At 49.9% G+C, this 14,843-nt stretch overlaps 7 protein-coding genes across 7 annotated transcripts; 4 read left to right on the top strand and 3 right to left on the bottom strand.

Moving 5' to 3' along the window:
* Window positions 1-1,930: 1,930 nt before the first annotated feature.
* Window positions 1,931-3,009, top strand: CDV56_106921 (amidohydrolase family protein; the record flags this gene model as incomplete). Its single annotated transcript, XM_026760540.1, has 2 exons — window positions 1,931-2,232; window positions 2,295-3,009. The coding sequence occupies 2 exons, from the start codon at window positions 1,931-1,933 to the stop codon at window positions 3,007-3,009; spliced, it is 1,017 nt and encodes a 338-aa protein (XP_026612856.1).
* Window positions 3,010-3,266: 257 nt separating this feature from the next.
* CDV56_106821 (uncharacterized protein) lies at window positions 3,267-4,824 on the bottom strand (the record flags this gene model as incomplete). The annotated part of the gene is made up of 2 exons (XM_026760440.1): window positions 3,267-3,660; window positions 3,731-4,824. 2 exons carry the CDS (start codon window positions 4,822-4,824, stop codon window positions 3,267-3,269), a joined length of 1,488 nt encoding a protein of 495 aa, XP_026612855.1.
* Window positions 4,825-6,235: 1,411 nt separating this feature from the next.
* Window positions 6,236-7,271, bottom strand: CDV56_106695 (E3 ubiquitin-protein ligase MARCH; the record flags this gene model as incomplete). The annotated part of the gene is made up of 2 exons (XM_026760314.1): window positions 6,236-6,382; window positions 6,438-7,271. 2 exons carry the CDS (start codon window positions 7,269-7,271, stop codon window positions 6,236-6,238), a joined length of 981 nt encoding a protein of 326 aa, XP_026612854.1.
* A 474-nt stretch (window positions 7,272-7,745) lies between these two features.
* Window positions 7,746-8,826, top strand: pre8 (proteasome core particle subunit alpha 2; the record flags this gene model as incomplete). The annotated part of the gene is made up of 5 exons (XM_026760214.1): window positions 7,746-7,789; window positions 7,850-7,869; window positions 7,920-7,970; window positions 8,042-8,647; window positions 8,708-8,826. The coding sequence occupies 5 exons, from the start codon at window positions 7,746-7,748 to the stop codon at window positions 8,824-8,826; spliced, it is 840 nt and encodes a 279-aa protein (XP_026612853.1).
* Window positions 8,827-10,283: 1,457 nt separating this feature from the next.
* CDV56_106438 (uncharacterized protein) lies at window positions 10,284-11,330 on the top strand (the record flags this gene model as incomplete). The annotated part of the gene is made up of 1 exon (XM_026760057.1): window positions 10,284-11,330. One exon carries the CDS (start codon window positions 10,284-10,286, stop codon window positions 11,328-11,330), a length of 1,047 nt encoding a protein of 348 aa, XP_026612852.1.
* A 255-nt stretch (window positions 11,331-11,585) lies between these two features.
* CDV56_106339 (uncharacterized protein) lies at window positions 11,586-12,957 on the bottom strand (the record flags this gene model as incomplete). The annotated part of the gene is made up of 5 exons (XM_026759958.1): window positions 11,586-11,789; window positions 11,852-12,471; window positions 12,515-12,567; window positions 12,638-12,860; window positions 12,915-12,957. 5 exons carry the CDS (start codon window positions 12,955-12,957, stop codon window positions 11,586-11,588), a joined length of 1,143 nt encoding a protein of 380 aa, XP_026612851.1.
* A 415-nt stretch (window positions 12,958-13,372) lies between these two features.
* Window positions 13,373-14,809, top strand: CDV56_106216 (MOSC domain protein; the record flags this gene model as incomplete). The annotated part of the gene is made up of 2 exons (XM_026759835.1): window positions 13,373-14,657; window positions 14,709-14,809. 2 exons carry the CDS (start codon window positions 13,373-13,375, stop codon window positions 14,807-14,809), a joined length of 1,386 nt encoding a protein of 461 aa, XP_026612850.1.
* Between the last annotated feature and the right edge of the window lie 34 nt (window positions 14,810-14,843).

Genomic DNA, 14,843 nt, shown 5'->3' with positions numbered 1-14,843 from the left:
GTATCTATATAGTACTGCTTACAGATATTAGTTTATATAGTATATCTTATATTAATTTATCCTAGATAGTTTATATAGGTAAGGTGGTGTATTAGTTCTATATATCTATAGTACTTTATATATATATAATTATTTTACTAAGCTCCTAGAGTATTTTCTCTTACTATTATAACTATATACTCTAGCTTAGTAATCCATCTCTATATAGCTAAGAAATCTTCTCTTAAGATCTAAGGAGATTACTATCTACTAATATTACTATACTTAAGGGCTTTAGGGGTTCCCCTAGCATGCTAACTAGCAGGTATATTTATATTATCTAAGGAAATAATAGATTACTCCCTTACTAGCATAGCTATACTAGCTTCTATTATCTAGATATTAGGGTTATTAGTTATTAGTTAAGGTTATAATTACCCTATGTTAGGGGTGCTCCTAGTAGAAATTATTTTACTTAGTAAAATTCATGAAAAGTGCTCCTACTAGGCTATCTTAATTAGTAGAGTAATTAGAACTATAAGAGTACCTAGAGAATGCTCTTAATTAAATAATAGATAGCATGGTAGTAGTAATGCCTTTATTAGTGAACTAATTACTAAGGTGCGAGATGCTCACCCCTTAGTAGGTAATAATATCTCTATGGGTCACATGCTATCCATATGACCCCTGCGGTTCGCTACGTACAGGCTCACTGTGCCTAACACCTATAGCGCTAATATACTAAGTAATAGGTTAAACTACTGAGCCAGACTAGTATATTAAAGATACATAATGCAAATTAGTTGATTGTAATAAGGAAGGCTAAGGAGGCTGTGGTAGAGGAGAGAAGGTTATAAAGGTAGTGGGAGAAGGTGTATAGTAAGAAGGCACCACCACTACCTATGCAGCTGAGTGAGATATTAATTAAGGCAGTGAGGGTAGCAGAAGAGAATAGTGAGGTTTTTTTCTTTAATAGCCAGCTAATGCATTAAGAATAGCTTCAAATATCGAAAAATATCAAAAATTGGTGATTACGGTGTGGTTGGTGATTATGGTGTGGTGCACCCACACTGGGAAGTGGGGTGGGTAAACGAAGGCACGGATAGATACTATGCCGTCGCTTATATCAGTAGCCTAATAGCCAAGCCTTGTCCGATCTACCATTTTGCGGGGTTGAGAGCCCCGTGGGATCGCTGCTGAGCACATCAGATGATATGAGGCGTAATCTATTATTCTTTTTTGCTAGAAATCATAAAGCTAGAAGTATTGGATCCTTTCCGATGGAGTACAATTGTTCCCGTTGGGGTGGATATTACTTTCAAAGGGATTGGTCGTTGGCTCATTGCTTTGTCTATGGATAGTGACTGAAAGAACCCCGCACAATCCGCACTTCGAAGGACACACTCATCCAGCTAATCAGCTTCATATGTATCGAAATTATCTCTCACCATAGTGACTTAACAATGAATTCGTTTTATCTGAGAGGCCAGATTCCAGAGGGAAAGCTTCATTCTCACTTTGATCCTAAGATACGTGCTAGATGTTGAGGAATACCAGGCTGATGAGGCCCCCACAGACCATCTTGCTTGCATCAACAGCCGTCGGAAAAGGATATGATTTGATTTCCAGTTCTCTCCAATAGTCTTGATAAATTACCATGCATTGAGCATCGGAATTGTGACAGGTTCTGGAAAAGTGGGAACGCTTTCCGTCGGCTCTGCGGTGCGGGTGCGGCTTCGGTCCGCACCCCATACATGAGGTATGATGATGCATACTACATCAAAGCATTAGGTGGTATAAAGCGCGGGAGCATTCAAGAACCGATATTTGCAACAGTTCATCCAAATAATCTGTTGAATGATCATTTCCTTCTCATACTCGCTCAATCCGTGTTACTCTGTTCAACAAATCCGGCCAGCGGTAGCCAGGCGAAGCAACATTTTGTACAAAAATGCTTGGAAAGATCGCTCTCGAGGAAGCCTTTGCGCTTCCCCGCTTCGAAGAAAAGACTCGTTGGTGGGCCAGTCTGTTCTCTACCGACCCCGAAACCCATGTCAAGGAAATCACCGACATCAGCAAGATCCGTATCGAACACGCCGACAAGCATGGCGTCGGCTACCAGATCCTCTCCTACACGGCGCCTGGTGTCCAAGATATCTGGGATGCCGAAGAGGCACAGGCGTTAGCAGTTGAGATCAATGATTATATCGCGGAGCAGATCAAAGCGAACCCGGATCGATTTGGAGCTTTTGCGTACGTTCCCTTCCACTTTCTATCGTCCTCCCTGAATTCAATGCCTGATATTCATTTTCTAGAACTCTATCTATGCACAACCCCAAAGAAGCAGCAGACGAGCTCCGCCGCTGCGTAGAAAAGCACGGCTTCCTCGGCGCCCTGGTAAACGACACCCAGCGAGCCGGGCCCGACGGTGACGACATGATCTTCTATGACCAGCCCGAATGGGACATCTTCTGGCAGACCTGCACCGACCTCGACGTCCCCCTCTACCTACACCCACGCAACCCCACCGGAACAATCTACGACAAGCTCTGGGCCGACCGCAAGTGGCTCGTGGGCCCGCCGCTGAGCTTCGCGCACGGCGTCAGCCTGCACGTCCTGGGCATGGTGACCAACGGCGTCTTCGACCGGCACCCCAAGCTCCAGATCATCCTGGGCCATCTGGGCGAGCACATCCCCTTCGACATGTGGCGGATCAACCACTGGTTCGAGGACCGGAAGAAGCAGCTGGGTCTGGCGGAAACGTGCAAGAAGACGATCCGGGAGTACTTTGCGCAGAATCTGTGGATCACGACGTCGGGGCATTTCTCGACGACGACGTTGAATTTCTGCATGGCTGAGGTTGGGGCGGATCGGATTCTGTTCTCGATCGATTACCCCTTTGAGACGTTTGCGGATGCTTGTGAGTGGTTTGATAATGCGGAGTTGAACCTGACGGATCGGTTGAAGATTGGGAGGGAGAATGCGAAGAGGTTGTTTAAGCTGGGTTCGTATCATGATAGCTCTGCTTGATGTGATAAACTACCTGCCTATCTCTGTTTTTGTGTTTTTATGATGTACCTAGATTCCGCAAAATGAGAATCATGAGCTCATGATACATTCCATCGTCCCGGTCGTTAATTTGTCAATCATTTTTCTTCTTTTTTTTGGTGCCCTGTCCCTTCGTCTCTGATCCGCTTATCATCTCACCACCATTCTGTACACTTCTCCGTGCATTTCCTCCCATGATCTTTCCTCCTGAGACCTTCTGGTGGCATGCATCTAGCAACCTAAGTCTGGCGACGCTCTCTAGCGGCGAGCTCCTGCCGGTCTTGCTCCTGCAGCGCCAGCTCTCTCTCCAGTGCACGCTGGTTTGCGTCCCAACGCTCGGTCCAGCTCTCTTTGCTGTTAGCGAGCTCCTCATGCACCGGAGCGACAATGTTGTGCTTCATGTGCACCATGCCGTTTATGATCTTCTGGTAGTTCTCGATAACGTGGCAATGGATATCCCAGAGCGAACCCAGTAGCTGCGACAGTTCCGCGCGTTGTTTGTTGAGATTTTCCTCAAGGATGAGCTGGCCGTTGAAGCGCATCGTCAGGAAGCGGGTGTAGATGATCGTGTCGTACAGGTCGAGAAAGACGGTAAGCAGGCGTAGCTCATTGTCGCTGGGTTTCTTGAGGTTCCTATGATTGAAACGGGAGGTCAGTTGGATCTGAGACGAAGGATGGTGTCGTATATTTGGAGGTAACTTACTCATTGAACACCTGAGCCATGCGAGCATAGCGCTCGTACACCGTGGCTTGACGATATCCCGCGATCTCGGTCATGGCGAACGCCACTTCCTTGCCCTTGTCTACCTGCTTCTTGAGGTTCTGGTTCAGATGAGTGAGATACTTGATTATTTCGCTTGCCATAACGCGTATCTTCTCTGTTTCCTCGGCGGACAACAAGTTTTCAGGCTTGGAGTCAGCGTTCTGACGATGAAAGAGAATCATCTCCATTTGGAGGAGCGCGTTGGTCATCGCGACGAAACGACGCATGAGGTCGGCTGGGATCTTGCCGCTAGGAATCATCTCCTTCATCTCTTGAAGAAGGTTCGCTTTTCTTTCCTTGATCTCGTCCTCAGTGAGGGGTGGGCGAATTGGAGGCATGGGTACGATGGAGGATTTATTGGAGTTGCGAAGGGTTGTCTTTGCGCTTGGGGTGGTAGATTTGCCCTTCACAACAGGATCAGTGGCCGCGTTGAGCACAGGAGGATTGGGGACGCTGGTGTCAATATCTTTGAAACGAGTCGCTTCCTCGACAACCTTGGAGATAGCGTAGTTGTAAGCTGCTTCGTGCGCTTTGTCGACCGTGGGTGGGTTTTTCTCGCAGGACTCGTAGTAGTCGGGGAAGGGCTCACAAGTCGTTGCAGCACTGGCAACAGAGACAGCGGGACTAACAAGACCTTGATTCACAGCCGGACCCTTCACAGCCTGACCCTCACTGTTGCCACTGTTCGGAGTGTGAATGTGAGTGTGGCCGTTGGTCAAGGCGGGAGCCGAGAGCGTTTTAGTAGGTGTAATGGGGGCAGAAGGCTCAGAGGCACTCGGCTGGCCCTGTATGGCGTCAGAAGGACCAGCTTGGACAGTCTGAGAAGACGCGTCTGGGGTCTGAGACGTGCCCCCAGCACTGAGCTGTCTCTTGATGCGCTCTACATGGGCCTTCAGCAGCTGCTCAAGATCACGACAAGCATCAGTGTAGCTGCCTAGTTCGCGATGTTGAGGATTCTCAGAAGAGAGGGGATTAGTTGTATTCTCGCGAGTTTGACTGTGAGAAATGTGTTCATCTCGGCGTAGATCCCCCATGGTGAGATCACAGTATCAGTTCACAGTTCTAGGATAGAGAGAGTGTAGAGATGTAGATAGTCAAAGGAATAGAGTAATAATGTAAATAAGAAGGTTAAGAGGGACACTGGGAGGAATATTTTCTAAAAGAGAAGGTTAGGGAAGCTGTGCTTTTGGATAAGCGAGATCATATCACTGTGAATACTCGCGAGTTTGTTTATCCTAGAGATCACCTCAGACTATTCACTGGAAAGTGGTCTAGGACCGGAGAACTCCATCTCAGTGACGGGAGTTCCAATTGTATAGAGGAGTCTCACTGTATGTTTCCATCAAAAAGAGGTTCAAAGAAGGAATTCCTGAAGAGTAACACATAATCAGTATATAAGGGACTGATCTTGATCTTGTTTAACCCAAAAAAGTAATTCCTATGTTTCAAGACTTTGACCACTAGCTCAGTGCGAACGAGTCTTCAAAACCCTCATGGGATACAGTTTGTGCGTTCCACTGCGAGTCAGGTCAACTGAACCGTGCCCACCAGGCAAGATACTGCCGTCTTCTTTTGATAGCCGTAGAGGAACTTGGCCGTCTGTATACAAAGTAAGTAATCATGGACTGCTATACGAAAGCCGAAGCATATAGATATTGAGGGAGAGCACCAAACCCAATATGCCATGCAAGGGCACAGTTTCCCCGTATTTCTACCGCCATAATGTTTCCACTGAGTTCGCTGAAATCAAGCAGCGATTCGTCTTATATCTCTGTCTCTGCAGTGGATGTCCGTCGCACTAGCCAACAAGTCACGCGAAAAGATTCGCTAATGGGCGAGTAACTCGTGTACCGTGCAAGCATGCATTGACGGCGCAGGAACATGGTCAAATACCACGAATTTTCTGAGTCGCATTCAGATCCTGCGTCTTGGGCAGCAGCCGCAGCATTAAATTTGAAGGATTTGAGACTTGAGTATGATGTATGGCAGTCGAGACTACTGCGACAATTATGGCAGCGACGACAAGCATTCGTGGGCTGCTAGGGATGCGAATCGGTATCAGCAAATATTACGCATTCAAGCACCGAATCAATATCACGGAAGAGAATAGATTGACAACTACACTATATGACAGTATGATGTACCGCACCTCAATCTAGAAACGCCCACTGCTGGAGCGCCCCAAACGGATCGAGTCAAAATGCAGTTTGATCCTCCCTCTCGGCACGTCTGTTTCACGAAACAGAGCAAAGAAGGAGAGGACAAAACGCCCTGTTCCAGATGCTCTGCTTCACAAACGAGACCCAGAAGTTAACGAGGATCAGTATCGATCTCCGCACATTGACTGATTGGCACCTCATTGACAGGAGCGTGACAACTCAAAGTAGTGCGTGGAGGATTACTGAGGGCGTTGGGTTTTTCGGACGATACTAGGGTCAAGCGCATTCAGTCATCCTTCGATGACTGACGTCCTTCGGCAGAAGTGGATGGCTCGTCTTCTTCATCGTCGTCAGGCAATGGAACGTCCATGACGCGTTCGCCGGCTTTCTCCAGTGTCTTGCGACTCCAAGTTCTAACACCTTTCCAAACAGCCTGTATAATGCGATTAGTGATCGATGAAGTGCTATCCTTCGCCGCGCTGACCTACCCAGAGGAAGCTACCAACACCAACGAGGATGACTATCCAACTAATAGAAGCCGCTCGACTCCTGCCGGTGGTCCTCCCACTGCTGACAACGCCTGAACTGCGCAAATTCCACCACTGCCATGGAGTCAATGCAAGTATGGCCTTGATGAAGGACAAAACACCCAGCGAGGCCAATCCTTTCACGAAATGCTCTACCCAAGACGTCCTTGTTTCGGTCGGCAAGACGCCAGAAACAGTACTAGACTCCCAGTATTCCGTGTAAAATATCGTTTCCACCGGGTCCACATAGAGATTGATGATGGGGTCAGCAATAAAACCAAGCAAAAACACTGTAAACAACAAAATGCTCAAAGTTAATACAATCTGGGTAGATGCACTACTGATCCAGTGCGCCCATTTCAGACGTTCTAGCCTGTACCGAAACCCGCAGGTTGGGCACTGCCAATAGTTTCTCTTTCCATAATCAGGATCTGCATGCCGCCAGGACTGAAGGCATCCCTCGTGAACGTAACGGGAAGATCCTTTGCATTTGCAGGGTCGAAGGAGTCGGCCAAGCTCTGGATCAGAAGACTCATAGACAACTCGCGGCTTGGACTGGAGGAAACCTGGCAGGTTTTCCGAAGGGGGATGAAGGGTGGGAGGGACTGATTCCAAGCAGATGCGACAAGTACGATTGGGATAGTATTTCTTGGGAGACTCGGGGCGTTCAGATGTCGTGTTTTCGTCACTGGACTGGTGAGCGTCTTGAGGTGTTTGGCTTGCCTCCGAGTTCAATGAAGTATTAGAAGGAACGCTGGAAGGCCACTGCCAGAGTGGCTCATTATGCACATTCATACTGCAATGGGATCCTCAAAAGCTCAAGTCACAACATATTAACCAAATCTACCAGAGATCTGATGCGAGAGCATCCAGCGAGAGCTCAGGTGGTGTAAATACAAGTGTGTTCGGGTGTATTTGTGGGAATGAAGCGAGAAAGGAAGAGAAATGGGAAGGAAAAAACCCTCAACCAGCTTAAAAGAAGCCATGTGGAGCTTCGAGAGCGGAGGAGCCTTAGGCAAACACAGCAAAAGTGCACTAGCTGCTCGCGTAAGCCAGCTCTGGCATTTGTATCGTCACCGCCCCAGACACGGCTTGGCACTGGGCGGATGGACCTAAGCTGCTGCGTCAACATCCTGTCGCCTGCTGCTCGGAGAAGGGAAGCTTCACTTGAACTTCAACAACCTCATTTTATCTTCATACTTACCTTGTCCATCTCCTTTAAAGTTCTACCTCCTTGTTCACAGCTTCCGGAGGTGAAAAGACGTCTCCATGGCTGATCGCTACTCATTCTCTCTGACCACCTTCTCCCCCAGGTAAGAGGAGCTTGTTGCAGGTGACACTTAAGATCATGGGATGCTAACAATAGATTACAGTGGGAAGCTGGTGCAAATTGGTACTGCGCTGGATCACATTCCATGAGGTTGCAATGCTGATTGAATCTAGAATATGCCTTGAACGCTGTCAACCAAGGCGTAACTGCCCTCGGAATCAAAGGTAAGCTTCATTCAAATCGTCTGATTGCGCTAGCTACCCAGAATAGCTTCTAATCTTCGTGCTTTCCTTAGCAACAAATGGAATTGTTCTCGCTACCGAAAAGAAATCGTCCTCCCCCCTCATTGACCCTCCCTCCCTCTCCAAGATCTCCCTCATCACGCCGGATATCGGTATGGTCTACGCTGGAATGGGTCCGGACTACCGTGTACTAGTCGACAAGGCTCGCAAGGTTTCTCACACTGGCTACAAGCGCATCTATAACGAGTACCCTCCGACTCGGATACTGGTGCAAGACGTTGCACGTGTCGTGCAGGAAGCAACACAGTCTGGTGGTGTCCGACCATACGGTGTCAGCTTGCTGATTGCTGGCTGGGATGAGGGTATTGAGCCCGAAACAGGGGAAGCTCAACGCGGTGATGAGGAGGGCGAGCTCAAGAAGGCTACTGGTAAAACTGGTGGTATCCTGAAGGGCGGTCCGAGCTTGTACCAGGTCGACCCCAGCGGCAGTTACTATCCCTGGAAGGCCACGGCCATTGGAAAGCATGCAACTAGCGCCAAGACGTTCCTCGAGAAGCGCTACACAGAGGGGCTGGAGCTTGAAGATGCCATCCACATCGCCCTTCTGACTCTGAAAGAGACCATCGAGGGTGAGATGAACGGAGACACAATAGAAATCGGTGGGTTCTCCTTATCTGAATCAAAGTATCGCTTAAGAAACACAGAGCTGACTTACGCAGGTATCGTTGGCCCTCCTGCGGATCATCTTTTGGGTTATGAAGGCGTTGAAGGAGCCAAAGGCCCCCGGTTCAGGAAGTTGACCAAAGAGGAGATTGAGGATTATCTCACCAATCTATGATGGATTTATGCTGGTACGGTTATTCAACTCTGGCAAGCCTTGTAGCATAATAGACGATTCTTGAATTCTACAAGGTCCCTGCGACCTAATGACCAATTTCATACGAGCATTGCCTGTTGGCTTTCAGTGGACACCCCAAGGATGCTTGCGAACTCTGGTAGCGCACTCAATCGCCAAGTTGAGCTATGCCTGGAAATCAAGGCATGACTGAGGTACGCTATGACTTCCGCAGTCTCATAGATAAACCACACGAATGAAGTGCAGCCGTCGCAAATTAGGGCATTTCTGTATATTGTACAGTTTAATTCTCCGGATAGGGTCGCAAGCATGCGTTCACCCTCTCACAATGTATGATCTGATATCGATCAATGGTTCCGTACTTTTGATCCCTCAGTTGCACACACTGACAGCCAAATGGCCCTCCCAATGCATGATGCATTTGGAGGCCCGTTCTACAGCCATAAAGCAAACTCAGAGAGGGATCATGCCAGCATCGACAGCTCTTTTCCCAACTCATGTAACCTCTTATGGGGACTCGACGCGCCAATGAACGGGCTAATGCATGCTCTGTCCTACAACGCAGCCTAAATCCATGAAATGCCTCGTCCGGTTACCTCCCCCGTCAATGGTATTGTAGCTGCGTCAAGTTCCCTTCCCCCACAATGACCACTAATGAGGCATGCTCGAGGCTCGGATAATTTTTTTCCTTCAGCGCAACCCATGTTTGGGTGAAGGATGCCACCGCACTGGTACTATCCGCAGAAGGATTGGTCGGTTCTAAACACAACATAAGCCCGGTCCTAGGTAGAGTTTCGCGCCCCCCTGACTATCTAGGCCTAGACGCAAAGTCACGATGCAATAGCTGGAAGGGAGGCTCTACGACCCTTTCCCGCGTTAATCACACGCTTGCAGTTGCATTCGATCATTGTTTGCTTGGGGGAAAGGGGAAGCAGGAATCCAGGGTACACAGCAATTAGGGGAGGATTTATCTCCGACGGGAGAGTGAATTGTACTACCCCAGTGTTGAGGAGCACTGTGCGTGATATGCCCTGGGTGGCTGTTCAATTTCGCTTCTGTTTCTGGGTCTACATTTCATGTTCTCCGTTCGCTACTTGAGGTTCGCTTTTGTCATGAATATTTCGTCGCTGGGTTTGTTTGGATAGGACCAGGCATCTACGCTTGGATTTAATGTGTTGGTGATTTCTGGGCGAGGAGAGCATACTGAAAAGATACGAGAGACGGCCTGCAGAAGCGAGAGAAGATACAGTCTGCAGTTGAGACTTTAGTCTCGTAGTCTGCTGGGACAATCTCGAATGGTTGAGTTTCATGCTTGTTTCTCTGTGGGTTTCTGATTCTCGTACTGCGACCTGTCCTATATCCATGTCCTAACTCCAGACACTCAGCAAAAGACATTCCATCGTTGGATGTGAATGGCAAAGCACTCATAAAGCCGTGAGATGTCGACCAAACAAGATCCATTGGACGGTATCTCGGGTGAGCTTGCGAACCACAGAGACGGGCTCAAAGCGACTCTGTTCATCTTCAGCGCCATTTCCTTCTACAATGTCGTTGAGCTCGTCGTGCTCGTGCTATCGACGTTCCGACGTTGGAGAGGCCTGTATTTCTGGAGCTTGCTTCTCTCCGGATGTTTCGGGGTGGTCCCGTACTCGCTGGGATTTCTGCTCAAATTCTTCACCTCCGCAAATTCTACCTTGTCGGTCACGATGCTCAGCGTGGGGTGGTGGACAATGGTGACGGGGCAGGCGTTTGTGCTCTACTCGCGCCTGCACCTTGTCCTTCGCGATGAGCGTATCCTGCGGCGGGTGCTGGTGATGATCATCGCGAACGTCTTCTTCCTGCATATCCCTACCACGGTCCTGACGTACGGATCCAACGTTGTCGATCGATCGCCTGTATTCGTGCAAGGGTACAATATCATGGAGAAGCTCCAGATGACCGGCTTCACGATACAAGAGGTGATCATCTCGGGTCTCTATGTATGGGAGACGGTCAAGCTGCTCCGGCTGGGATCGGACAAGGATAAGCAGAGGATCATGCACCAGCTCGTGGGTATCAATATATTGATCGTCTTAATGGATTTGGCCCTGTTGGGCCTCGAGTACGCCAGCTACTACGCTGTCCAGATTACACTGAAAGGCGCGATATATAGCCTCAAGCTGAAGTTGGAGTTCGCCGTCCTTGGCAGGCTCGTTGATGTGATACACGGACATAGACGTCCCATGATAGGCAGGGATGCCGTCCACCTCTGCTCCTTGGAATTCAATGCGGGCCCGAACAATGGCGCTGTCCAGCCTGGTATGAACGGGGATGTCAACATATGTGAGATTTCGGCGATCAACAACGCCGAGGCTGAGAAGATCAAGAGGGCAACCACTGAGAGTTTCAATGGGCAAATTCCAGATGGCAAGATCCTGGCCATGACTGAGTTTTCAACATGGGTTGAGCAGCGGTCACATGAAGATGGTAACCGAAGGACGGCTTGAGCCATTAGTCCTAATATCCTTTGTAATGATTGAGGTGGCATGTCGATTCGTTAATGACGTTTTTTGAGATACTTGTAGCATATTATAGCGTTTCATGATGAGGTAGTTGTACCTGATATTGACGGCGTAGTAATTGGATGTTCTTCCAATGATCGCTTGTATGTCTTAGAACTCGGACGCCATTTATTGAAAATGACCAGAAGTGGAACAAGTAGCGAGGTTCCTGCCAGTACCTCCGGGGAGAGTACTGTGAGTTCATGAGTCGTCAGCAGGCCCTTCGACCAAGCCGGCATCGTCGCCATCAATCCATCCAAAGTCCTCGTCGGAATTGTCCTCATCCTGACTGTCCGCAATCTCCTCCACTTTCCGCTTCCGCCCACCCGCACGGAAAGACTCCTCAACTGGCTGCTGTGGAACAGCACAAGACGGCTGAGTCGTGTCCGTCCCACGTAGAGAACCCTGTTTCCGTCATGTCAGTCGGCTGTTGACGAAATCCGGATTGTCTATAGGGTGATGATTACCGAGTCGATTGTGAACGGTACGATGTTCTCATCCGACCTCACTGTCAATACCCTGCCATCTTTCTTCAAGACTTCTGCGTAGCGCACACTCCTTGAAGCCATCTCTGATTCTTCATCGTCAACGGCCGGGAGATCGCGATACAGGACAATGCGGGTGTACACGCTATTCTCCCACGCGCCACCCGCAAGCAGGGGGCCAAGGGTAGCACGTGGCTGCCCTTTGATCTTTGTGTGGGTTTGGTTGACGAGAAGGACGGCCAGTTGTCTTGAAGCCGCCAGCTTCATCAGCTGATTTGCCAGTTCGCTCGTGACGTTCCATCTTCGGTTCATGAGCCATTGGACCTGAGACTTGTCCGTGATCTTCGCCTGCGCCAGACGGGATTTCAACTCGGACGGACTCAGAAAGTACGAAGGGAACGGCCCTGACACAGAGTCAAGCACCAGAAGCTTGGTGTTTTCGGGGGGGAATCCTTGTGGTGGGTGGAGCAGAAGCGCTAGCAGATGTGGCAGGGACTGAGCGCGGAAGTAGATTAGATTGTCGATATCGGACGATTTGGCTGTGTCGAGATTCTGCTTGAGCATGCTCTTCAGACGTAGCTTTGGAAGTGGCGAGGTAGTATCTAAACTGTCAGCGATAATCTTGAAAGGTCAAAGATGTCGTACCAATCCAAACGACTTTACCACCGTGACACAGAGCGTTTGAAGTTACGCTCATTCTGAGATATACAGTCAGAATTACGCCTAGTCGGTTCACCAGAGGGCCAGTTCATCTGAGGTTAAACTCACGCCAGCGCTGTTTTGCCTGCTCCAGGTGGCCCGAACACCTCGGTGACATGACCACAAGGAATTCCCCCCAGCCTCGCCTCACTCGACGACTGTGAAGGCTCATCGGAAGAAACCTGGCTAATCGCCTCGTCAAGCCGAGGGAGTCCTGTTGAAATTGCACCAGGAACTGGAGACGCGGTTGACGCGTGCAGATACTGCGATGCAGGGAATGAAATGACGCGACCTACAATGGAAATCAGCAACATATCACAGGAAAACTTCAGGGCCAATAACCTACCAGGATCTTGACTGGACAGACCCAGGATATCCTGCGTGCTCATCGTGGCACTTAACAGGCGGTGACCAGACGCAAGATGGCGGATTCAGGAGGAAAAGGTAGTTGACGATTTAGGACATAACTGCAGTCCAGATCTTGCATTTTTTCCAGTTTGCCCAGCTTAACGTTGTCCAACCTTTGCTGAAGCATATATTTGGTTGCTGTCCACCGAATTAGATGGTTGATCAGAGTAGTGGATTCGCCAAGTCCATCGCGGAGATTTTTGATTGTGGATGTTAAGGGATTCCGATTCCGCCCCCATCGATTGACTCATCTCCACAATTATTTGCTTTCGTCGAATGCTTTATACTCCTCGATTAATTATACAAGACAAGTATTAGGAAAGGTCTTCACGGCTGCTGCTGAGCTTACAATTTCGCTGGTGACTCCTCAGGTCTTCTGGAAAGCACATCTCGTCAATGCTGAGTGAAAGTACATTCAGCTTCACCAACTCCCAACAAGATGCTGTGAAGACTTTACTGTCGACTGCAGCCATTTTGTTGCTTTCAATTTTACCCATATGCATTTTCATTGTCCGCCAATATGGCTCCACCCACACAGCGCAACCAAGAGGATGCCGCAGGCTAGGTCTTCCACCAGGCCAAACCAATCTACGTGATGAATTCGACCCCAAGTATAGCCAAGGAGCCTCGAGCGATGTCGATGACAAAGGCCAGGCTGCATGGCGTATTAAAGCACTCTTCACCCATCCCATCAAAAGCTGCGCTGCGGTGGAGTTGGACGTCGCCGATGTTGTATCGACTGGATTCGCGTTTGACCGACAGTTCTGCTTCGCGGAACACTTCACGCCTGACCAAGCGAGCGCCAACGATGGCAAGGCGCAGCCGTACTGGGATGTGCGGACCCTCCGCAATGGTCATTATAGCCGGCTGACGCTCATCCGGCCTGAGATCTGGGTTCCTGATCCCACTGCCCCCGACTATGTGCCTGATCTGGACGAGGTCAGGTCCCAGGGTGTCATGGTCATGTACTACCCCCGACCAGCTGGTCGAGGTCTCTCGTCATTCCTGGTCAAGTTGGGGGTAGCCCTGCGTCTGGGCCCCCGGGAACTGTCATTCAGCGTTCCGCTCGTTCCACCACCAAACCGCGCCAGCGCTTACCCTTCCGTGCCGGTGAAGATCTGGAAAGATACCCCGGTGGCCTACGACTACGGCCGGCATCTTCCGCAGTCCCTGCGGGAGTTTCTAGCCCCCCCAGACGCCGGCGTCTCTCGTCCTCTCACCCTCTTCCGCATTGACCCCAGGCACCACCGGCAGGTCTTCCGCAACGCGCCTCGCAAAGCGGAGCTGGGGTTCCAGCCCGTGACCGGGTTCGCGGATGCGTATCCCCTGCATATCCTCAATATCGCGAGTGTCCATGACGTTGCGGCGCGATGTGCACGGGACATCCCCCGGCTCTCTGTGCGGCGATTCCGGGCGAACATCATCGTCCAAGGGCCAGAGGCGTTTGCGGAGGATGGCTGGAAGCGCATTATGCTCAGAGCAAACGGGGTAAAGAGTGCCGCTGGGGTCGAGATGCATGTTGCCTGTCGGACGATGCGCTGTCGGCTGCCGAATGTTGACCCCGCCACGGGCATCCGGCATGCGTCTGAGCCGGATAGGACGCTGAAGAGCTATAGGCGTATTGATCCTGGAGACCCGACGAATGCGTGTTTGGGGATGCAGTGTGTTCCTGCCGTACAGGGTTAGTGCCGTCTCGGGCGATGAAAGCATTGATTTACTGACCGTTGATTAGAATTTGTCATTCGCGTGGGCGATACTGTCTCCGTGCTAGAGACGGGCGAGCATTGTTATATCAAGTTGTTGAAACCGGGCGAGATCGTGGAAGGGGTGTAGTCCAGCTGTTGGAAATAGCTTGGCTCGAAAAATT

This window comes from Aspergillus thermomutatus (assembly GCF_002237265.1).
Source record: "Aspergillus thermomutatus strain HMR AF 39 chromosome Unknown NODE_153, whole genome shotgun sequence".
NCBI classification, from domain to species: Eukaryota; Fungi; Ascomycota; class Eurotiomycetes; order Eurotiales; family Aspergillaceae; genus Aspergillus; species Aspergillus thermomutatus.
This window is presented reverse-complemented; position numbering and strand designations above follow the sequence as displayed.